Source organism: Pteronotus mesoamericanus, unplaced genomic scaffold, assembly GCF_021234165.1.
Source record: "Pteronotus mesoamericanus isolate MK-2021 breed Mesoamerican mustached bat unplaced genomic scaffold, CSHL_Meso_final scaffold_36, whole genome shotgun sequence".
Taxonomy (NCBI): Eukaryota; Metazoa; Chordata; class Mammalia; order Chiroptera; family Mormoopidae; genus Pteronotus; species Pteronotus mesoamericanus.
The window spans coordinates 25,437,521-25,461,674 of NW_026555313.1; the positions used below are offsets into that span (position 1 = coordinate 25,437,521).

Genomic DNA, 24,154 nt, shown 5'->3' on the forward strand with positions numbered 1-24,154 from the left:
AGGAATGTTCTCTAAGGATTCAAAATGATGGCGAGGTTTCTCCAGGACAACACAGGGTAGGCAGGTCAGACTCTCAAGCAGGCAGGTGAGGGGGGCTCTGCAGTGATAGCATGGCAAGCTCCCTGCTCCAGCCTGCCTCCCCCAAGAAACCTCAGAGAGCCACACCAGAGCAGCTGACTAGGAGAGGGCAAGGGAAGAAATTAAATAATTGTATTGCCTTTATTTCCACAAATCTGTACTTAGCTGCTTACTGAAGAGTCAGCGGGGAGTATAACACAGTCTCTGCTCACAGGAACACCCATCTGGCGGGAAGAAACTACAGTAAAGGCTATGGAGGAGAGGGAGGGCCCCTGTACTATGATAATGCCCATGGGGCTCATTCAGTGAGTCTCAGAAAGCCAGGCAGGTGAATAGAGCCAGTTGGTGGGTTTAGTAAACCAGAGGGAGGCTCTGAGACATCCTTGTGAAAGACCTTGGAGGATGAGAATTAAGAACATGAGACCCTGGATCCTCTGAGCTTGTTTCCCTTTGCTGCAGGATCTAGTTGCTGGACCCATACTTCCAAGTAGAGGCAGGACTTCTGAGGGGATAGAAAGGCTAAGAGAGAGAGAAGGATAGGAGCCAGCAAACCACATTTCACTCGACTCTAAGCTGTAGGGTTGGATTTTAGAATGTGGATACATATTATTCCTCCTTTTTTTCCCCTCTGCAGTACCATACACAGTTGAAAAGTAGGTACAGGAGCCTGACAGATAGAGTTGCAGTGGGGATATGATTTTAATGTAAATCCATGATGGGCTTTTAAAGACCTCACTCTAGAATTAAATGAATCCACTAGGCACAGATAGAGCTGGTGGAGAACAGACCTTAAAGCACCCTCCTAGCCAACAGGCAGGCCCCAGAAAGGGCCAAGCCACACACACCTACTTCCTTCTAAATCCATGGGACAGGGGAGTAGGGCAACTGTAATTAAACAATTTTTTAAAAAACATGTTTTTATTTTTTTTTTACCAGAAGTCTAGAATTTTATTAATACCTCAGTTTCAAAGAAACAAAAGAACATGATTTTAAAAACTGCAAATGCATTTTTAAACCCTGGGAAAACTCGACAATGAATTATCAAGTTAATTTTGGTCAAGACACTCAGGAAAAAATATGTGTTCATAGTTTATGTAGCACAAGAGGACAGTTTCCTTGGAATGAGATTTTAGGTGAATCAAGAATATATTCTTTTTAGGGTAGCCACTGTGGAGTTGAAATCATGTTGTGTTTTACTGGTAATTACCTTTCATTCTCTTCAACCCTCTGAAGTTCTGGGCTAGTTCTTCTAGCTACTATCCATAGAATTGCATGCAATATTTATAATTCTCTTCTTAACATAACAGGGCATAACTAATACCTAGTTGTCTATTTATCACTCACTTTTAATTGAATTATATACATTTATTCTATTTTAATATTTATAAAATTCTTTTTTAATTAATTAACTAATTTTTCTAAATACATTTGTCTCTGCTTTCCCCCCACCCCTTTCCCCTGCCCCCTCCCCCCCTCCCTCCTTCAATCCTTCCCCACTTTGGTTTTGTCCATGAGTCCTTGCTATATGTTCCTTGACTTGTCCCTTCCCTTCCTTTCCCCCCGCCCACCCCTCCCTCCTTCCCTCTTGTCTCTGTAAAAAACATGGTTTGTAGACTTATCAGATCTAATATCCCTTGTAACAAGGGTTCTGTAAAGCCCCTTTAATATCCTAGAATAAAATTAAGAGAAAACAAATAAAAATAAGTGAGATACTCTAATTTGCATAAAAAGAGAATGAAAATAATTTAAAATGAAATAACATGTACTTCAGCAAGTAAGTCCTTAGGCATTCTCAAAGGTTTAACAAGATAACAGGATACTTACACCTATATAAATGAGACAGATGCAAATACAGACTGACTAGTATGCTATATTGGCTGTTCAAAAGCCACAATTTTCCAAAATGTTACACAACTCTTGGTAAACCTCTAACAAAATAAAATGTAATACTTCCTCCATTTATACAAAAAATGGCATTCCTGAAAAAAGTCAGTGCATATCAGAAGTGTACAAACGATACTTTGTGCTTGTATAAAAATGGAAGTGGGTGCTAGGCTCATATGATTATAGGCAGGCTATTTAGTGACACAAATGTCCAGCGACACATTGGAAAGTCATATAAAAGTTGTGTGGGACCTGAGCAATGTTTCTTATTTTATACTGTCTTCTGCATTGCAGGATGTCAGTAAATGCAAACTGAGCCTCCTAATTACTAAGATAGCCAGAATAACCACACCATAGATTTCAGAAATGATTTCCTGGCTTGCTATCACCCCCACTGAGGACAGCTGGCCTAGACCCACCAGAGAGATATTTCCCTTCTACCAGGAGGCAGAGAGCAAGATGTTCCACATAGAAATACAAGGCAGTGGAAAATGGAGCTCCCCCAGGACTGGGAAGGGGCACCCCAGAAATAACACACATAGCACCTGCCCTCAGAGAACTTACTTGCTATCCAAAGAGGAATACAGGTCTGAAAAGCTCCTGTCAATGTCAGGACAAGGGGTATGTAAACCAGTGCCGGCTCCATAGGAAGTAAGCTTGATGAGTAACTAGATAGACGCAATAGAATTTTCAGGTAGGAGGTAATTCCTGAGATTAAATACCCGCCTCCCCTTCTCAAAAGTAATTTCCCCTCTGTAGTTAATAATTGTATTTATTGGATTCTGCCTGTGTTGTGTCTACTTCTAGGAAGGCATGTTGTAAGGATTAATTATAGTTAGGATATATAATTTAGAATAATCTCTGATATACAGTAATCAACCAATAAACATTAGCTCCTATTATTTTCTGATGAATGAGAACCCATAATTTTTTCTTCCTCTTCTCTCCCTGTGTGGCTGCTGAGCTGTGCTTGCACCAGTTTAAATGGGCTGCAGATGCTACTAGAAAGGTAATTTTATTCCAAGACCCATGATGTGTCAATCTAAGCCCCCCCACCCCCACACCCACAAGCTTGGGTGGGAAGCAGTTGATAAGTACTTTTGCTTTTGGAGAGGTGGGAATTTGTTGTTCTTTGCCAGCCATTCTAGGCTCTCTGGCCTGAGGCTCAGATGTCAACTATTTCTTGGAGAGGGCAGTAGCCCCAGTACAGGATGGACTGAGCCTCGTTGAGAACAGGACAGTGAGCAGCAGATAGGAACAGAAACAGCTGTGGATTCTCCAGAGACCTGTCCCTAGTAAACCCTGGTTTATCAGACAACCCCCAAATAACACCACAAAACCCCTCTGGGGCACTGGATCTAAGGCTTAATTCATTCAGACTTCAGCATTTGCACAAGGCCATGGATACATCTAGACAGGAGTGCAGATGCAATGTTTCTGCTCAGGTGTGGAGTAGAGGGCAGTGAGAATGCAAATGGGAGAGGAAAGTGCCTGAATCCTCTCCTTGATTCTGCGGAAATCCAAAAGTGGGTTTTCTTCAGAGATTTCAGAAGTTGCCTTTGGTAAAACTAATAGCAGGACCAGCTTTACCTCTTCTCATGCAGGGTCTAGAGCAGGGGTCTTGAAAGGGAAGCTGGATTTGGCCCCAGACAATCAGAAGAATTAATACCCTTACTTTAACAGGCACTGGGTGGGCTGAGTCCTTAACAAGCAGTATATCATTGGAACTTTACACTAACCTGGAGCAGTAGTTTGTTTATATTTTTGGTGACTTAACAATATAAATTTATTGTCTTACAGTTCTGGAGGTCAGAAGTCAGACATAGGTCTCCTGAGGTAAAATCAGTTTCAGCAGGGCTGCCTCCCTTCTGGAGGCTCAGGAGAGTCCATTTCCTTGCCTACCTTAATGACCCTTCTATTGTTGCCTCTTTCTAATGACAGCCAGAAAAGACAGACTCCACTTTGAATGACTCATGTGATTAGATTGAGCTCACCTGGATAATTCAGAATAATCTCCCCATCTTAATGTTTTTAACCTTCCTCACATCTGCAAAATATCTTTTGACAACTTTGCAGGCCGTTATTCAAGCAGGGACTTTTATAATCACTATTTTATAGAAAAGAAAACTCAGGCAGGGAAAGGTCAAGGAACTTACTTAGAGCCAGAATTCAAACCAAGGATGAAGGGATATGCCAGACACTTTACATAAAGTTATGTCTTATTTGATGTTACTTAATCCTTATGACAGCCTGATGAGGTAAGTATTACTATTCCCATTATATAGCTGGGGAAACTATATAGCTCAGAGAGGTTAAGTGACTTACCCAAGGTGGAGCCCAGATATACAATAGGCCTGTCTGACTGCACTGTACCAAGTTGCTTTTCAGAGAGAGCACAGTCCTGCAAATGAGACATGACCTAAAGTTATTCAGAGCCCCTCATTTGACATTTGTACGAGTACTTTTCCACATTTCCAGAGCCCTCTCACCTATCTTGCTTATACTGACTCCTGTGGACCTTTCACAGCTGGGGCTTGCCAGCTGGGATGGTAGAGATAGTATCTGCAGACTCAGGGAAGATTGCCAGGTAAAGGGTGGGGTAAAGAAGGGTTCCCACCCAGAGGGTTCCCCTGGCCCCATGAGAAGCACCTCCCTAGGCCTGTGCGTGAGAAGAGTGTAAGGAGAAAAAGAGTGTTTTCCTGTGTGCATGCCTGCAGGGCAGGGGGTGGAACCTGCCTTTCTCTTCGCCCCCTTCCCCCTTGCCCGCCCCACCCCCTCCCCTCAGAGGGCTGTCAAGGCAGCTCTAATAACCAGGAGATCTTCTCCCAGAATCACAGCTGCTGCTGAAAATAAACTTTTTCAACCTCAAGAAAGTCAAGTCCAAAAGTGGCTTTGGAAGTTTATTCTTAGGGCTCAGGAACTATTTCTTTGTACCCATTTTGTGAACCGGATTACTTCCCATTTCATGTCCCTCTCTGAGAGACTTCATTAAGCCAATAGGTTTTTCCTCTTGCAATAACTGTATAAAATGGGTATGATTATTCTCATTTGAAAAATAAAGGAACTCAAGCTCAAAATGGTAAAGTGATGTCTTGAATTAAGTCGCAGAGCTGAGACTTAATTTATCTTATTGAGTGCCTACTTGATAATAGCAGTCTCCATTGCTGGTCTGTTGCTTCCAAATCCAGCTTATTCTACTAATTCCAGCTGCCCTCACCAACTCCTTAGTCCCCTGGACCTCTGCTGCTTGTGTCCAGTCAAATGTCAAGATGCCCCCCTCTTTCCCCTGTGTGACCACTAAAAGCTCCTTGGCTCCCATACCTCAAGCATCCTTGGTTCACATCTTGTTTTTCTTTTATTTCTTGGCAGCCCCTCCTTAGGGCTGGCATCTTCTTATATTTTCTACACAGACTTCATTGGTATGAACTGCTGCAGGGTGTCCCTGGTTTTAGGCTTACAGATGACAGTGTAGTGGACAGAAGTCCAGCTCTGGCATTCTATAGACCTGGATTTGAATTTGGCTCTACCAACAGGAGCTGTGTAACCTTGTCTCTCACCCTGCCCAAGCCTCCATTTTTGCCTCTGTATGTTGGGGAGAAATAATAGCATCAACCTTATAGTGTTCTCAGAGAATTAAATGAGATCTTGACTGTAAAGTATTTGGGACATACTAAGTGCTCAATCAACTTGAGTTATTATTGCTATTGCAACAGTATTGATTCTAGCTACCCTGTTTCATATCAGCCTGGCTCCAGTTTTAGAAATATTGTACATAAGTCAAAGTTTTGTAGCTAAGTTTTCTTTTTCTTTTTTTCTTTACCATGAGAGCCTGCTATTTAAAGGAATACTAGACTGAATCTTTTCAAAGAAGAAAGAATGCCTTTTATGGTCATTTAGAGTCAAAGATCATCTATATAGTTTGCTTAAAGTGAGTTATATATTAATTTGCTTCCCCACTCCCAGTGCCCAATGACATCTTCTCAAAGAGAGTATGTTATTCCTAACAAGGACATTTAAAAATTTTAACTCATCCCTGTAGATGGGCTCATGTGAGGGCTTGGAAGTGGGTTTTGTAGGCCACTTCTATAACTGGTAAACTGAAGCCTGGAAAGATTAACATCCAGTCAATAGGGTTGAGTATTGATTACTGCATGGGGACAGTGATGGAGTACTTCCATGTCCCTTGCTCTAGGTTGGGATAAGAGGAACAATCAATTTGTAAAGGCAAGAGACATCAGGCCAGAAAGGGTTGACACCACTCTGCCCGGAGCGGGAGGCAGTCAGCTGCTCAAAGGCAAGGAGTCTAGTTCTCTCTTCTTCTCTGACCTGAATCAGAACCAACTTCCTTTCAGAGGATTTGGTGCTTCCCCTTACACTAAGCCTAACAGCACAGAAGGCAGCTTTCTGGCTAGTGGGGCACTCACCAGAGTCTGGTCTTGCCCTGGGGCTTGGGAAGGACAGGCATTTTTCTGGCATAAAGCAAGATGACAGGACCTGGGATGTAGGGCTTTGCCTAGAAATTGGGAGCGTGGCATTCTTAGGGTGGGCTGCCCCATCCTGCTCAGGAAGACCTTTCAGGGAACAGGATCTGAGAGGTCCAACTTCACAAAAGGCCTCCAGATCCCTTCTTTTCCAGGTCCTAAGGACTTTCAAGTACTACCTGGATGCTTGTAAGAAGCAATGAGAATCCTCTTTGAAATGAGGGAGGTGTCTGAAGGTAGGAAGGAAAAGAGGAATAGACAAGTGTCTTAATTCTGTTTTGAATGGGCCCTGGCACCAGCCTCCAACCCCACCCTTCCTCCTACTCCCCATCTTCCTGTCTTTCCAAATTCAGTTCCAATGTTTTGTTCTCCGGTAGCCCTCTGGGACCATCCCCTCCACCTTCTTCACCATGACAGGCTTCTGCTGTGTGTGTGTATGCCTCTCCCACCAGAATGTTAAATACTTGAGGAAAGAATCTTTATTTTATTATTACAGTGCAAGAATGCCTGGCACAGAGTACACATTCAATCAGTGTTTCCTAAACAAATGGATTAATGGGTAATTGGAATGAAACTATCTGTCTACCCACCCTCCCTCCATTACGGGTGCCCATCTTTCTGCTTTGCAAGGTCTTCTGTTCTTCATGCTGCTCTACTCTCTGTTGTCTTTCTCTCAACCAGTGATCCACACTCATCTCTTTTCCCAGGAAGGTGAGCTTGTTGGGTTTATGCAAACAGAGTATGCAGTGGGCTCTGTCCAGTTAGCTCAGGTAAATATTTTCCAATGCCACCACTTCTGGCTAACATTTGGGAGCTGTTAGCTGAGGCAACTCAGTTGTTTGCTCAGTTGTTGCAAGGTGCTAGGGCCTATTATCTGTCAATACAGGGTCTGCACATAATAGTCTGACCAACCCAGTTTTCTAAACTTTTTGAGGTTGGGAGTTCAGTGGCAAGCTATTTATTGAAGCCAGAAACAGGCCCTCAGGGAGAACTGTGGCATTCCTAAGGCTGCCACTTTTGGCCATTTAAATAGAAACAGTGTGGCTGGGGGTATCCAATGACACCTGATATCACTATAACTTTATTGTTCATAAACAATGGAGACAGCCTTGGCTAGTGTGGCTCAGTGGATTGAGCAACAGCCTGCAAACTGAAAGGTCACCTGTTTGATTCCCCGTCCCGGCACAAGCCTGGGTTGTGGGCCAGCTCCCCAGTTGGGGATGTGTGAGAGGCAACTGATCAATGTATCTCTTGTACATTGATGTTTCTTTCCTTCTCTTTCTCCCTCCCTTCCCCTCTTTCCAAAAGTAAATTTAAAAAAAAACAAACAAACAATGGAGACAAATGGGGGTTAAGCCTCTAAGCCTGGTGGGAGTCAGAGACATAGACGTAGAGCTGAAGAATTCCTTCGATCATCTGACCTCCATCTCCAGAAGAGCTCCACCGATCTTTAATGTCTGACACAAGGTTTTCTTTTACCTCCCTTTTATTTTGGGTAGGACCTTTATTCATAAAATAATGTCTTACAACTGAGTTTTCTCTGGCTGCAGTGACATTTTAAAAGAAGAAATGTAGCAAATTTTATAAATTTTTATATTCACTTGACAGCCCTTTAATATTTAAGAAAGGCTATCACACCAAAATCTTCCCATTTCTATGTAAATATCCAGAGTTTCCTAAATGATTTCACATATCAAGTTTCTCATTACCTTACATAAAGCACATAATACATGAATATTTTCTTGTTGTAAAAAAAATTTAAAAGAAGACTTTAGATCTCTGTTCAGTCTCAGCACTGTCCCCTCTGATATTATCAGTATAGTATCAGTGTAGTGTGTGTGTGCATGTGTATGTCTACATATATATGTCTAGAAGACTTCTTTCTCTGCATTCATATGAATATGGGTACAAATAAAAGTGAAAAAATGTGGGGTTTAAAAAAATACATATATGTACATATATGCATATATGTACACATATGAAGGAGGATCCCAAGAAACCCAGAATTTATTTGTAAACCATTGTGTATTTATTCTTGCATGCCCTAATTCAAATCACCTTCAAAGTACTCTCCATTTGATGCAATACACCTATCAAGATATTTTTTCCACTGCTCAAAACAGTTTTAGAACTTGGCAATGTTAATATCTTTTAGTGCTTCTGCTGTTTTCTGTTTCAACTCTTCCACATCAGCAAAATGTTTCCCTTTAGGACTTTTTCCTTCTGGGGAAACAGACAAAAAAGTTACTAGGGACCAGATTGGGTGAATAGGGAGGGTGGGGTATGGAGGTCATGCCCTTTTTGGTCAAAAATTGCTGAACATTCAGCATGGTGTGGGCAGGTGCACTCGTAAATCACCCATCATGAAACGGGCAAATGCACTGAAAGAGTCTTCAAAAAACTCCACTGAAGCTAAACACAGCCTCTCAAAACACCAGCTGGTACACTGATACAGATGGGTTCCTAAAACAAGCCACCTGATGGGGGAAACCTGTACTACAAGAGGCCTGCACTCCAGAAGATAATCCAGTTTTAAGGGGTGTGTGTGGGGGTGTGTGTGTGTGTGTGTGTGTGTGTGTGTGTGTGTAAATGGTGCTGTGTGCAACTTTCTTTTTAAATTTACAAATAAAATTTATAGATCGTTTCATGGCAGTACATATGGAGTTATGTTTGTTAATGACCACTTAATATGCTACTATTTTAATGTAATTTTACTTTTCCCTTGCCCTATCAATGAACATTAGGTTACCTCAGATATGTTTTACCAATACTATGATGAACTCCTTGAATTTGTTTGTACCATAATGTCTTCTTATATGCATGTCTTTCAGCTTGCCAGTTGCTGTGTTTAGAATCCACAAGTGTACAACATTCAATACTCAGATAACATCAAGCTAGGCCAGAACACATTGGAACCATTTGTTCATTCATTTATGTACTCATTCAGTAAATTTTTATTGAGCAAGCACTATACCTTTATTGTGCCCTGATTCCAGTCATACCAAGAACAGATAAGACAGTAGTAGGCCTGTCCTCATATAACTTACATGGTAAAGTAGGGGAACCTCCCTTGTTATTCTACTTCCGTTAGTACAGTCTATCCTACAGATTTTTTTAGTGATAACTATAGCACACTGTCAACTTACATGCTCTTAGAGTCAGTTAACACCTCTCAAGTCTTTTTTAAATATAAACTGTTGCCTTTACTTGTACAGTTAATTTTCATATTCTAAGGTGTTTTATATTTGCTCTTATGTTTGTTCTTCCCTTCCTTTTATATTTTCAAGCTTTAAAAGAAATCTTGATGTCCTTGTGCAAGGTACTAGCTATCTCTGCTTCTCATACAGAGATTTTATAACTAAGCATGCTACATCTTCACCCAACCATTGGAAATATCCCTTCTGGATAACAGTGACCCATTATCAGTCAACACTATCTCAGCCCATATGACCCCACCTTGACCTCCGGGGACAATACCAACATACATTATACAATAATTAAAGCATTCAACTGATCTTTATTTCAAGGAACCCTATATGAAAGGAAATGGATCTAGTTGGTCATCACTTTTTTATGTCAGTGTGATAAGATGAAAAGAGGGTTGATTCTGAATCCAGTCAGACTGAGGTTCAAATTCAAGCTCTGCAACTTCCTAGTTGTATGCCCTTAGGGAAATCACTTGACTTCTTTGAAACCCAGTTTCCTATATTCTAGGATTATTAAAAGTACTTATGCATATTCTTCATACATTTAATAAACACTTTCTAAATGACAGGCATTATGCTCTGTGCTGAGCAGGGAGAGTAAGCAACATAGGTCTTCTTGGTAATAAATGTGCAGAATCATTATCTTCATATATGAGACCTGGGTAAGAATCAGAAATTATAAGTAAGGAAACATATGTGGGTCTGTCCAGAAAGTATCCAGCCATTCAATAGGGACATTTATTGAAGATGATGCAAGATGCAAGAAACATTGTGCATTGGACAATGATGCCTCAGTCCTTTTCCTAGTAGGCACCTTGGGACACTCTTCTCCCAATTACCATCAGCTGCCCCATCGTATTTTCCTGAATCTCATCGATGGTTTGAAATCTCTTCCCTTTCAGAGGTTATTTCAGTTTGAGGAAAAGCCAGAAGTCTTAGGGCACCAAATCTGAGCTGTAGCGGGGCTGAGTCACCTGGTAATTTGATGTTTCACAAAAAAACTCTGCACAAGAAGTGATGCATGAGTGGGTGAGTTGTCTTGATGAAGCTACCAATCACCAGTTGCCCATAGCTGTGCCCTTCTGAACCACCTGAAGTTTCTGTGGAGGAATGAATGTTCAAGCTTAACACAAAAGTTGATGCAGATTCATTACTCTACTTGCTCAGTCAGTTTGAATGTGATGGCCACACAGGGCACATGCTTGCTCAACTGCCCCAATGACTAGTACAGTAAAGTTGTCATGGTTCATACATGTGCATTCCTGTCCATTCTCCTTGGCTGCCAGTTTACATCGATACAACAGACTATGCAAACTGTTCTCCTTATACTAACAATGGTTGGACTTTTTCTGGACAGACTTTGTATATTTGTAGAGAATCCCTTGGCTCAAGTTCACTGGGGCTTTTGGTAACAAATTTGCTAAACTGCTCCCCAGCCATAGAAAAAGTAGCTTGCACTGTCAGTTGTAATAAAGGCAACAAGATAGATATGTACTCAATAGAAATTAAACCAGAGGGCAAGCCCATTTTTACAGAAAGATACAGAGTTTCTTCAGCTTCTTACTTATCCTGGGAGCCAGCAGCCTTGCCTATTAAGAACCTAGCTGAGAATTAGAAGGAAGGAAAATGAGACCTCAAGCTAAACCCTTACACAGAGCCTTTAATTTTTATTTTAGAATAGTTGTAACCAGCTTACTTACCTGTTTTGTCCAGCCCTTAGCAAATAAAAGCTGCAAATCTGAGGTGGAGTAGAGGGCTGACAGAAGCAAAATTAAAAAAAACAAAACAAAACAAAACAAACACCCTGGTTGTGAGAAATAAGCAAAAAACCTGGTAAAAAGAGAGCTGGAAAAGAAAAAGCAATGTAGGGCCACAGCCAACTGAGGCCAAACATTTCAGTATCCCCCAAGGGCATGCTTGTTTTTAAAAGTTCACAGTTATGGCTTGAGTCATTGACTTAATTATCTTTCAGGTACCCTTTAAGCAAAAATAATTCTGTATATAATACCTTTTAGCAAGATCTCTGTTCAAAATGAAAACAATAAATATATATCCAAAACTAAAACAAGGCTTTGGAGCTATAAGGGAGAGATTTTAGTGACTTTGAAAATCCACTTATTTGAGAAGGCCTCCTCAGAAAATCCTAGAAATTTGAAAGATGTGTTGAATTTTAAATGACTTGGGTTCAAATCATAGCTGTCCTACTAGCTAGCTGTGTACCTTGGATAAATTTGCTACCTTTTGTGAACCTTGCTTTCCTCCACTGTAAAATAGTAATAACGTAATCTGCCTTTTCAATATCATGGGAATATTCTGAAGATGACCCAAAATGATGTGTTTGAAAGTTCTTTGTAAACTGTAGAACATCATGAAAATATATGTGAGGTATGAAGGCCAGATTCCAGGTGTTGCTTGCTGAAAACACCACCTCAGGATGCAGTGAGAGAATGAATTGGAATTCCAGTTATTGCTTTAAAAAAATATGTATGCATATATACTTAAACTATACATATCTGCATATCTGCATAAATGTGTTTGTTTACTTAGATAATGCCCGCCTAAACTTCTCAGGACATCCTTTCACCAGGCAAAAGAAAAACCTTGTAAACTAAAAAGTTCTATACACATATATGAAACTTTCAGTGCTTACTATTTTTTATCTTAATTTTTTCTAATTTAAAATGAATAATTAGCTTTTAAAAATTGAACATTGCAGAAGTATGTGATTTACACAGTAAATACCTTCTAGACCCGGAATGCCATCCACTCCGTCTGTCATTAGTAGTCTGGTTGGCTGTGGTCTTTCGGACTCTTTTCTGTGTCCTTTCAGTTGAGCAGGCATTTCAACAGAGAATTCCTGAAATAAAGAGTCCTTTGTTATAAAGGATAAATCTTTAGGAATGGAAACATACTTTCTATCTGAAAAACTTTTCATCTGTCTCCTCAGCTCCATTCTTGTTCTTTTGGCCTTGGGTACATGCTCACCATTTCTTACCCAGACTATTGCAATAAACAGCTGTTTCACTAGTTGCTCTGTTTACAGCTGCATTCTCTTCAAATCCATATTTCACACAGCTGTTAGCATAAACTAAAAAAACAAAAAAAAATCTCACCATGTTATTCCCCTTTACTCTAGTTACACTTGGCTCCTGGAGCCTAGTCTGAAGTCCTTTCCGTGACACACAAGGCTCTGTCATCAAGCCCTGGCTACTGGCCCAGGTCTTTCCCTCCCCAGGCTGTAGCCCTGCTGAGCTGCTTGGTCTTCCTAAACAGGAAGTGCTGTTTTAACCTCTGTGACTTTGGACAAGCTGCTCCTACTTCCTGTAATGCCCTTTTTTACCTTCTTCTGGGCTGCTCAGAAGGACTTTTCTTTTGTGGAGCTTTCCATATTTCATTTTCCTTTCTCTAGATATCCTCTGCTCTGACAAAGCAAATCACAACCTTTCCCTGCTATGACTGTACATACTTCTGATTGCTTTTTTTACTTGCCGTCTTCTTTTTAATCTGTGTGGTTCCTATTCATTTTTGTGTCCCTAATTTCTCTTGGTATGCAACAGGTGCATACTAAATGTTGAACTAAACTTAACTGGGAAGGAGACGTTTATGAAGGAGGAAACCTTTATTTAAAGCATGTCACATGGAAGAATATCAGAGCCGACCTGGTGTCAAAAGGCCTTACTTTGGGATGCCACAAGAATACAAGAGACAAGGACCTCAGATACAAATTATTAAATATGAAAATTCCCAAAGAAAATTGTTTAATTGTATTTATAGCCAATGCTCAGACTTTTAGGGACAAGCTTCCTGGTCACAGACAGGTACACAGGAAATGCCAAAGACAATCCTAGTCAGACTTATTGCAAACTTGACTTTCAGTAAATGTAAGTCCCACATATGTGTGAAAGTCCCAGGCTACACTGGCCACCATGTGTGTGCTACACATGAAAACATGAGACAGAGAGGAGAAATGTGTCTGTCAATAAGCACATTTCTGGGTGGGAAATTGTGGCGTAATGGAGCTCAGTGTGACTGCCTCACAGAGTGGTATAGGCAGAAGAGGCGGGAGGGAGGGTCTAGAGTCCAAAGACCTGAGTAGAAAGTCAGGCTCTGTTCCTCCTGACTGTGTGGCAGTGAGCAAGTTAGTTAAGTTCTGGTTGTCTTAGTTCCTGTATCTGTAAAAACAGTTTTGGTAAGATCATTACCCTCCTTGAATTATCATGAAGATTAAATGATGATACATTTAAAAGTGCTTCTTAATCTCTAAAGCACCAAAATATATTATTTTCTCTCTTGAGCTGATGCTCATGGAACTAATCTGTGTAGTGCTTCACAACAACAAGTTAGGGGTGTGTGTGTGTGTGTGTCTGTGTGTCTGTGTGTCTGTGTGTCTGTGTGTCTGTGTGTGGAGAGGATGAGCAGTGTATCTGCCCTTCCTTTCATTAGTTTCCTCTGGAAATTTTCGTTAATAAAATATACATTAAGAAGGGGATTTCATGGCATGATTAAGCCTTTTTCCCCCTCCCTACCTATCTTCCTCATAACGAGGGAGGGAAAGAGCAAATATCAAAGCCCTAGAGTTAATGGATACATGTGAGAATCAAGGAAATGCTCAATCCTGGTTCCCAGCTAAGTATATTATGTTATCATATCAACTAGATATATGTTCTGTTTTTATCTAAACCTTGCCCTATATACCAATTGAGAACTCTGAGTGGGGACTCTTCTTTTGATTGAGGTTAAATCTGATTAGAGCAATGGGATAATGATAACTACTGAGTTATTACAGGAGTCCTAGTAGGCAACAATATCAGAGTGATAGAAAAAGAAAGGAGGGCCAGACCACAGTACCATGGAATGGACTGCATTCTGGGTGGGTAGTTAGGAGGCTTGTCCTAAATGGCCCTGACTTGATCTCCATGCTTGGCTTGGCTATAATTCCTGATGTGTAGTACTGAGCATATTGTTTCCCCTCTCTGGTCTTCAGGAGTCATAGCTGTGAAACTAAACTTTTTGACCATGTGATATCTACATTTCCTTCCAGTTCTAATGTGGAAGGAGGGGAGTCAACACTTGTTGAATATCTGCTATGCACCTGGAACTGTCTACTCTAAGCTACCTTAAAAGTCTATGATTCTATCACACACAGTAAGTGAGAGTTAGGTTTATGTAGAAGAACTATGTACAGATAGACTTGGATTGAAATCTCAGTTCTACTATTTATCAGCAATGTGACTTTAAGCAAGTTTCCTAACACTTCCAAACCTCAGTCTTTTTATCTGTAAAATGGGTTGAGTAACCCATACAGCAAACATATACTCACAAGTCTGCTCTTACTGTCTCTTTAATACACTATAAATTTCTCAAGTAGATTCTATCTATTTTCCTCCTATTGTGGGAGAATAACCAAGGCCTACAGAAATGAGTAAAATAATTTAACATTATATCGTGCAACTAGTTAGAAGTAGGAATGAAACCGGAAGCCAGGTCTCCTAGTTGATTTTGAGCTTTGTGCTTGTCTCCTGGGTGTCTTTTTTTTTTTTTTTTTTTTTAATTTAATCTCCTGCTCTGAAAAGGACATCAAAGTCTTTCAATGATAGGCAGCCCAGGTATGCAGAAGAACCCAGTGACATGACAAACTGCACTTGCACATCAGTCCCTTCCCAAGAATAGCTACTGGACTCAGAAACAGTTTTCAGAGTTTGATTCAAAGACCATGCTCAGCATTTCTTTCCCTCAGTGAACCTTCTACTTCCTGCCATTTTACTTATTTCGAGGCAGAACAGTCCTGTGTGGGCAATTCAGCAGTTCCACGTGGGAACAGTTCCTCCCTAGACATGAGGAGCTCCAGGGAGACTACCAGGAGGAACAGAAGACTGATTAAAGGGTCAAACAAGAGAACTCTCATCACTCCAGCTCCTAGGAGGGCTGTGAGGCAACGCAGTGGTTAAAGTTGTTCAAGTCCTGGCCACCATGACATTTGTGAGGATGCATTCTCAGTGAGGGCACAACCCCTTTCCCAGAGTGTTTAAACTTGAATTCATGGACTTATATGACAAAGGGAGAAGAAAACTTTCATGCGCTTAAAATGATGTGTTTTTTTTCACACTTGTGCTAGCACTAGCAATGCTATGTCCTACATACTGAAGCGAAAGCATTAAATAACATGACTGATAAGCTTGTTGCATTTCCAGAGTGGGTGCAAGCAGGAAAAACAAGGATGCCTTTTTTGGAAAGTTTCTTTTCAGGAGATAGCAACTGCACGTGGTCACGACCTCCTAAGGAGTCATTAGTGGCCCCAGCCTCCTAAGGAGCTATTTGTTTATTAAAGGGCCCTATATCTCCTGTCTTGCATTACTCCTTTGCCTGGAAGTTTGGTGCTGTCAAAGAGAAGATAACAATGTGCATGGGCAAAGGTGTGTGTAGGCTGGTCTCCTATAGGTGTGAACAGAGATCAGGGACTGGATGAAGCCATCTCCCTGGGCACTTTCTTGTGTGTGTGTGTGTGTGTGTATGTGTGGTTTTTGAAAAAAGATTTTATTTTATTTTATTTTTTTTAGAGAGAGGGGGAGGGAGGGAGAAAGAGAAGAGAACATTAATGTGTGGTTGCCTCTTGAGCACCCCCCACTGGAGACCTTGCCTGCAACCTAGGCATGTGCCCTGACTGGGCATCGAACTGGCAACCCTTTGGTTTGCAGGCCAGGACTTAGTCCACTGAACCACACCAGCCAGGGCTCCCTTGGCATTTTCAGAGGCATCTAAAGAGGCAGAAACCTTGATCACAGGGAATAAGTAAGAGCCATGGAGAGAGGAGGGTCCCCCAAATGAAAATACAGTCAACATCTCTTGGGCGACTTTCAGCCTTATTCACCTGAGATGAGTTACCTGCCTCCTCACTCAAACACTTGGGATATATTTTTAGGATATTTTCATGAGCAACATGTTTGCCAACCCTTTATAAATCAGTTACAAAACAGAAACTGTTCCTCACTGCTAGGCAGAAATGTAGAAGGGGGAGAAAGAAAAAAAAAGTCTTGCCTGTAATTGAAGGCAGGTTGAGAGATGTTCATGCTTTGAAATTCTCCTTCTTGTGAAATGTTTATGAAACATTTTCCACAAATGAGTTATGCAACTGGGACAACAGCTTTGATCATTTTCATCACCAGTGATATATTCATTAGTGTTGGTCTGTTTTTCCTTTAGAGAGGGCCATGTGAAAATGTCATGGGGAGGCGGGTATGGATGAGCACCCCAGTCTCCCCATACCCCATGGCATGACCCCAAAACAGATGGTTAATAAGGAAGTCCAAATGTATGTCTGGGCCAGAACACCCTCTTTTCCATCACCTGTGGTCTATTCTCTTCCATCCCTGGCAGAAAGAGCACTGGGGAGAGTCAGAGGACCATTCCCTTGTCAGAGTTTTGCCAGCACTTTGTTATGAACTTTTAGACCCATCTGCGGAGCTCTCTGGGCTTTTCTGAGCTGGGAATGTAAACACTTGTCCCCACACCACCTGGCTGGGAGATGAAGCCAAGTAAGGAAAGTAGGAAGGACTTCCATCTCCTCCAAAGGGGCTCTCTCCTTCCAGAATGAGGCCACTGTTTTCTAAAGCAGGTGATGCCAGGGAGTTCACTTGGATTAGAAAAGATAAGCACCCATGATACCTTTTTACCTTCCTGGTCACTGCCCAAACTCAGAGTAATACCTTTTGCACAGTACAGTGAGTGGAGAAGATTCTAAGCTAACAGACTTTGTCTAATATATGGACAGGATGATCAATAGCTGTGACAGCGCAGAGCTCTCTGTTTTGGCCCATGTCCCCAAGGATTAGTTCATCTTAGGCAGAGTCTGGAGAAATATTCCATTTGCGTGAGAAGAACCACCAAAGGGACCCTGGAGGTGATCTTCACAATTCTAGGCAGGCTGTGGGTTTGGTTGGGTTTCCACAGTATGGGGGAAATTAGGTTTTCATCCAATTTGCCTCCGGTTTCCACATTAGAAGTCAATGGCATCCAACAGAAGTTTCTCTATCTCATCTTCCAGATCTACTGCCAACACCCAGTTGCCTGGATAAGTTCCAATCTTTTCCATTCGACAGCTGTAAAAGGGATTTTCTGATGAGGGGAACTTTATTTCTGAATATCTTAGTTTCTGAGCCCCTGAAATCTCAGAGAATTGTCAGAGAAATGTGGTAAAGTCAGCAAGAGTTGTTGATGTATCTGCTTCCCTTTTATCCCAGCTCTGTTCTTTCTGAGACCCACCAACCAAAGAGGAGATTTTAGAACTTGTCAAAGAAAAGGAAGTACCCTTTATTGTCTTTCACTTTGGTTTGTTTAGGATTGTCTTTTTGGGAGTTACTGTCAGCAGCTCACACCCAGTGGGGTAATGAATTATGATTAATGAAAGAGTAAAAGTTTGGCAAAGAAAAAACTCAGAAGAATAACACATAGGGTTGCCAGAACACACAGACTAACATGTAGAGTTTTTTTTTTTTTTTTTTTTTTTTTTTTGCGATTAGGCACTTTATTTTCAGAATGGGGAGGTGGGCAGTGCCCCTAAAAGAGTTTGAAGGACAATTGACCCAGGAAGCAGATGAAAAGGTGACTTTTCTTTTATGATGGCTCTGGTTTCTGAAAGTAAGTGTTGTAGGAAAACCTGGCACTGATTCTAACAGATAGTGCTCAGGTTGGAGGCAAAGCACATGTTTTCAAGCTCTGTCATAGCTGCACCTTCTTATCTCTCCACTGAGCATAATGAGTCTATAAAGGAACCCTGCCACTTGCCTTCTAGCTGGAGTGTGGCCAAACTGCCTGAGGTGGTTCCACTAGCCTGATTTCAGCTCCAGTGTTTCATATTCTCTCCTTGTTCCCTTCCTCCAGCCTGCCTCCCATGTGCCCCCTCTGGGATGACAGATAAAGAAGGGAGATGCAGGGAGGGGAGGCTGGCCAAAGAGGCTTCCCATAAATAAAATCTCCTCTCAGAGCAAACCTTAAGATTGTTGTTGGTGGTGGTTTTATGTAAGTAGTTTATCACTTATTTCTAGCTTTTTAAAATGTTTTCCTGTAATTTAGACTGTGAAAACTCCAATTTATGGGGAAGAATTAAAATACCGGGGTTTCTTAGACTGTGATGCTAAGTGTGGATGGAAAGAGCTGAGGGGTGCTGGAGGCAGGGATTGGAGCTGTGCTGGATGGAAATCATTCTTGGGTGGCCATGCTTTCTAAGATTTCAGAAAGCCTCACTCTCTGATCGCACTGTGCTACTTCCTCTCTCTCTCCCTTCCTCTTCCATGTTTTCAAAGCTCCAGAATAGTCTTCTTAGATGAGAAGAAAGGAAAGGAATGATTTGTAAAAACTGTCCCTGCAAGAAGCACCCTCTTACCAACTTCTGCACAACCAGAGCTTCTTCTTGCCCTTTAGATCTGCTTTGTCAAAGAACACTGCAGCAACCTGGACTAGCCAAGTGTGCCAAATGCATATGGAATTGGAATTTATAATTCTATTTTAGAACTGAAAGAAAAAAATCATGCAGAATTATATAATAGATAGGGAAATTGAATTCCATAGAGGCTGAACGTTTGTTCAAGATTACATAGTAAATTAGAGTCAGAGATAAGACTAGAAGAAATGTCTAGCTCCATCTTTACTGTAACCCCCTGGAGACCATGGAGAGATGAGTTCTCTTTAAGACTTTATTTAATTAACATGCATTGGGCTCCCACTATCTGTAAGGCACCTCATTCCTCCTCAGTCTCTAATACTCACTCCATAGGATCTTCCTGACTCTGCAACCAAAGGGAATTTTTCCTCCAGTGATCCAAAGCACCATTTTTCTACAGGGATTAAACATAAGTATAGTTGTTAGTGTGAACCTTTAGCTTGGGTTCAACTAATGAAGACAGGAGAGATTCTAGGATGTCAGTGAGATTCAGTGTAGACCAAGAAAATGGTGTAAGCCAGGATCTCTAATGTCCTTTGTAAGGTGTGGTCCAGATCCTGTTGTCCTTGCCATGTTATATGAACTCAAAGTTACTTAGCTGCTCCACTTCCATGAACTTTCTGAAAGCTGCAAGAGAGTAGTTGTTCTCAGGCTGGGAACAGAAGTGGGCCCAAGTAGTGCTTTCTGTCCTGCTTTTGGACACCTGGAAACCCATGAGTGGGTGGTTGGTGCTGTCATTGAAGAGTGGTAGGAGCTGTAGAAAGTTTGGAAACCACCACAGGCCCCTCAGGCTGCAACTGCTGCAGTGAATGTGAGGGAAACATGTCCCCACCTGTAGGGAGACAGGCAAGGACCATCACCAAAGGGGGCCAGCTACAGAGGCAGCTTTTCATGCAGAGGACAGGAAGGTGTGAGAAACAAAAGGGGATGGAGAGGAAGCTGGTCTTTCATATTAATGGTTCCCAGGCTTTGGGACTCTGTGGACCAAGAGTATTAAAACCAGAACATGGTGGAGATTGCTGAGGAGTTGCTAATTTTATACTTTGTGAGGTGGGGAGTTTAAAAAATATCATTTAGGATCACCATCATTTCATAAAAGGCATTCTAACATATCCCCTCCCCCAACAAAAAAATAATCATCTCAGGTTCAAAATAAAAATTTTAAGGCACTAAAATTATTTTTTTTTTCATTTCAATGAGGAAGAGAATGTATTGTGTATCAGCACAGCCCCTGGAATAGCATCTGGGAATGATGGGTCTAAGTAGAGTCCCCATCTTGCAAATTGGTACTCCAGAGGGCCACTCACCTCTGTCTCCTACCAGCTCCCCAGGTCTGAAGAGCACACACAATCAGGAAAATCAAGCTGCAGCCCAGTAAGCTCTGAGCTAGCTCTTTACTCTTTGGGTTTATGACTCATCTCCTGCCTTGATCTTCTCTAAGTTTCTATTTCTGTTGGCCTGGGGAGGCCCAGAGCTGATAGTCTCCTTCTGTCTCCACTTACAGATTAAAACTGAGGACCTCAGTGACTCCCTGCAACAGACCCTCTCACATAGGCCATGCCACCTGAGTCAAGGACCTGCCATCATGTCTGGAAACCAGATGTCTGGGGTAAATGTCAGCCCATGTCAGGGAGCCCTGACATTCTCAGTGGGCCAGTGAGTTTAATTCAAGCCTTTTGCAAAATGCCTGACCTCTAGACTTGGCACTCTGGGAATCTATATTGGTCTAAAGAACGCCCTGCAGGGAATGTGGGAGAGATTGAAGGCTTGGAGTCTGGGTTGCGGGGTGGGGTTACAAAACAGTCCCAGTTGGGTAGAGCTTTGTCCCAATATACCAAGTTTGAGAGTTTGATCCCTAGTTAAGGCACGTACAAGAATCAACCAATGAATGTATAAATAAGTGGAACAACAGATTGATGCTTCTCTCTCTCCTTCTCTCTATTTAAAAATCAATTTAAATTTTTTTTTTTACAAAGTCCTCTTAAAGGTAAAGCCTAGCTGGTTATGTGAAAAGTGAGGTTTCTACCTCCCTGGGAGAAAAAAGAGGTAATCTTGCAAAACAAAACAAAACAAAATAAAAACTCCAAAAAAAAGACAAACGTAGCAGCTGTGGGGCTAGTGTCTGCCAACCACATTCAGGGGAGGCCTATGGAGTGTTTCTGTCCCTAGTGCTCCCCTTCCCTTACAGGTTTTTTACATCAGAGCCAAACTAGAACAGACTACTGGTACAGGGAAGAAAGAAGCATCCTCAAACAGTACCCACAAATGTCTGAGAAGGCATTCATGTGGTGAACTCCTTTCTTGATCTGGATCACCTGGGGAAGAAAGAGATACCGCTTCTCTGGTCATATTTAAGACTAGGATATGCATCCATTTCTTCACTTCTTTATTCAGCAAGAGTTTACCAAGTTTTTTTTTTTATTTGGGTACAGAGCTAATTTCAGCACAGTAAGGGCACAGAGCCCTGGAGGTCTCAAGCACCAGAGGACTCCCAGATTCCCCAAGTATTTGGACTGGTATTTCTACTTCCTGGGCTGGTAGGGGAAGCACAGGGAAAATGGACTTTCTATTAATCAAATTGGTTTTATTAAGAACTAATAACTTTCTGCTTTCCTCCAGGGAAGGCTCAGGCTCAGAAAATGTCCAATACATGGCTTTTATCATAATAAAATGCCATGAGATTTTTAAAAAATTGGACAGTCGGGATTGCATGTCATTTTTAGGGTAAACAACTGAGAGAAGAGTAATACTTAGTCTGTACCCTCAGGGCATTTACAGTCTAGCTGCAAGACAGGACTGACATATACAAAAGTTAAATAACAAGGCAAGGTTTAAGTGACAAAATGTTGCAAGGCACTGCTTGGTTGAGCTGTAATAATACCAGCATTAATGGAGTAGCTACTATGCACCAGACACTAGTGATACATACAGGCATAAGGCAAGGTCACTGCCCACAAACTCTCAGAGTCTGGAGACCCATGGGATACATGGGCAGCAGGCAGCTGGAGCTGGCACCCCAGCTTGTAAAATCTGTAATGTGTGTGTTTTCCCACATGCAGGATGTAACTCCCCTCCATCCCCTCCAGCAGCTTGTGCTGGTTCCCAGCCACCTACAGTCTGTATCTCAGTTTCTGCTATCACAGACTCAGCCTGGGCAGCAAGGTAAGAATCCTGGGGTTTCCCACATATACCGAGTACAGTAAAGTGCTGATGTTTACTGGGTGAGAAAGCCCAAATTTGGGACATCAGTAAGTGGCTTAGCCCTCTGATATGATATTAAAACCAGCTTTTCCACATCAAGGCCTGAGAAAGGGACCCTCTCACTGCACCTCTAGGCTGAGCCTCCTTCTCTGTTTCATCTTCCCATCTTCTCAAATTCATGACCAGCTGAGACTGAAGATGCAAGGGTGGCACAGAACTGGGGCAGTACAAGGAGAGAGTTACTCTTTGGGAAATGCAATACAGAGAAGTTTCAATTCCTTGGAAATCACTCAGGAAGCTTGACTGTGATTCTATTTGGGTAGAGCAGCAGTGCCACCCACAGGTTTTCAGGTTTTCTTTGGCTGGGAAGTTAACTTCCAGATAACTTGGCCAAGCACAAAGGGATTAGAATATTTATAACAATAGCTAACATTTCTTGAGCATGGTGTGCCACAAGCTCTGCTGAATAATTTTCCTGATTTAATTTTCAAAATAACCTTCTGCAGTAGGTAATCATATTATGCCTTTGGTGACCTACTAGAAAGTTCCAGAACAGTCTGTCTGAAACCCATTCTCTTGGCCATTCACCATACTACCTCCCCCTCTCTTATCTCCACCAAAGAGATCCAAAAGTGATGGAAGAAGTATAAGCTCCAGAATCCAAACAAAATGGAACTGTTCCTTCTGTCTTTAGCACCTCCTAAATTTCGATCCCTATCCTTAGTGTCCGAGGCATCCTAGACTATTGCTATAATGAGAAGTGAAAACATATTTGAACCTTTAATCATTTGTTTTGGCTAAATAATGTATATCATACTCCTGGAATAGAAAAGAGAAGATAACACTTAATTCAGTTTCTTTTTGGAAAATAGTGATATGAGATTGGCCCAGGCACATAACCAATAAGGCCAGCATACAACATGGGGGAAAAAAAACCAAAACAAACACAAGCCCAGTTCAAAATTTAGAGTAAAAAAAAAATCATTGGCAAAAATTGCTAGCTGTGTGTCCTTAGGAAACTTACTTTAACTTCTTTGAGGTTTTATTTCCTCCTCCATAAAAATGGAAAAATAGTAAAACTCTACTTCACAAGGTTACTGAGGGCTACTTGAAATAATGCATGTGAAAAGGCTTTGTACCCTTTAAAACACAACATATAGTAAATATTAGATTACAATTAGTACTCAGGCCTCTGGACTCTCAGTCCAGGGTTCGTGCCCATTTATTCTAATAAGAAAAAATTAAGTCTGACTTCTTTTAGCCTAAGGACCATAAAGGTCAGCATTGGCTGATGCTGTAAATCAGTGACCTAAAACAGCTTAAGAACAGCAGAAATCCCAAGGTTCTGCTCTGCACTGAGTGATTGGGGTGACCCACCCCATTGTCTGCTTTGGTAATTTGATGGCCCCTCCCTGCAGTGGGAGTGAGGGGACCTGGCTCTGACCTTTCCTAGAGGAAGTTCATAGTCACAACCACCAACCAGACAAGATTCCTTCATGGACAGGTTCTGGGAGAGGGAAGGAGAAAGCAATCCTCAGGCAGTGCGCTGAGCAGGTAGGGTCCATACCACCAGATAGGTTTCCAGAGGCTCGGCTTCTGGTGTCCTCTTTTCTCTCAGTCCTTCCTCCCAAGTGTAAAATGTCCTGCCAAGAGCTTCTGGCAGTGGTTCACTGCCCTTTGGAGCTGTATGGCCCCATCCGCTTGTTCTGACGCACTTGCAGATTTGGCCGGGCTACTTCTGCAGGCAAAAGGGAAATTCTCAGCTTCCCCTTGAATTCTTAGTATTCACCCTACATCTTTTTGCCTCTTGGATTTCTCCAACCCTGGTTATCTGTTCCCAGAGCAGATTGTTTTGACCCTCCTCAGCC

General features: G+C 41.8%; 1 protein-coding gene across 1 annotated transcript in view; it reads left to right on the forward strand.

Annotated features, from left to right (window-relative positions):
• The window catches only part of POU2F3 (POU class 2 homeobox 3), an 86,659-nt gene that overhangs the window by 47,736 nt on the left and 14,769 nt on the right, over window positions 1-24,154 (forward strand). The window contains exons 4-5 of the mRNA XM_054592451.1: window positions 20,590-20,733; window positions 22,145-22,247. Of these exons, the coding sequence (XP_054448426.1) occupies window positions 20,590-20,733; window positions 22,145-22,247 (247 nt within the window). The remainder of the gene's footprint in view (window positions 1-20,589; window positions 20,734-22,144; window positions 22,248-24,154) is intronic.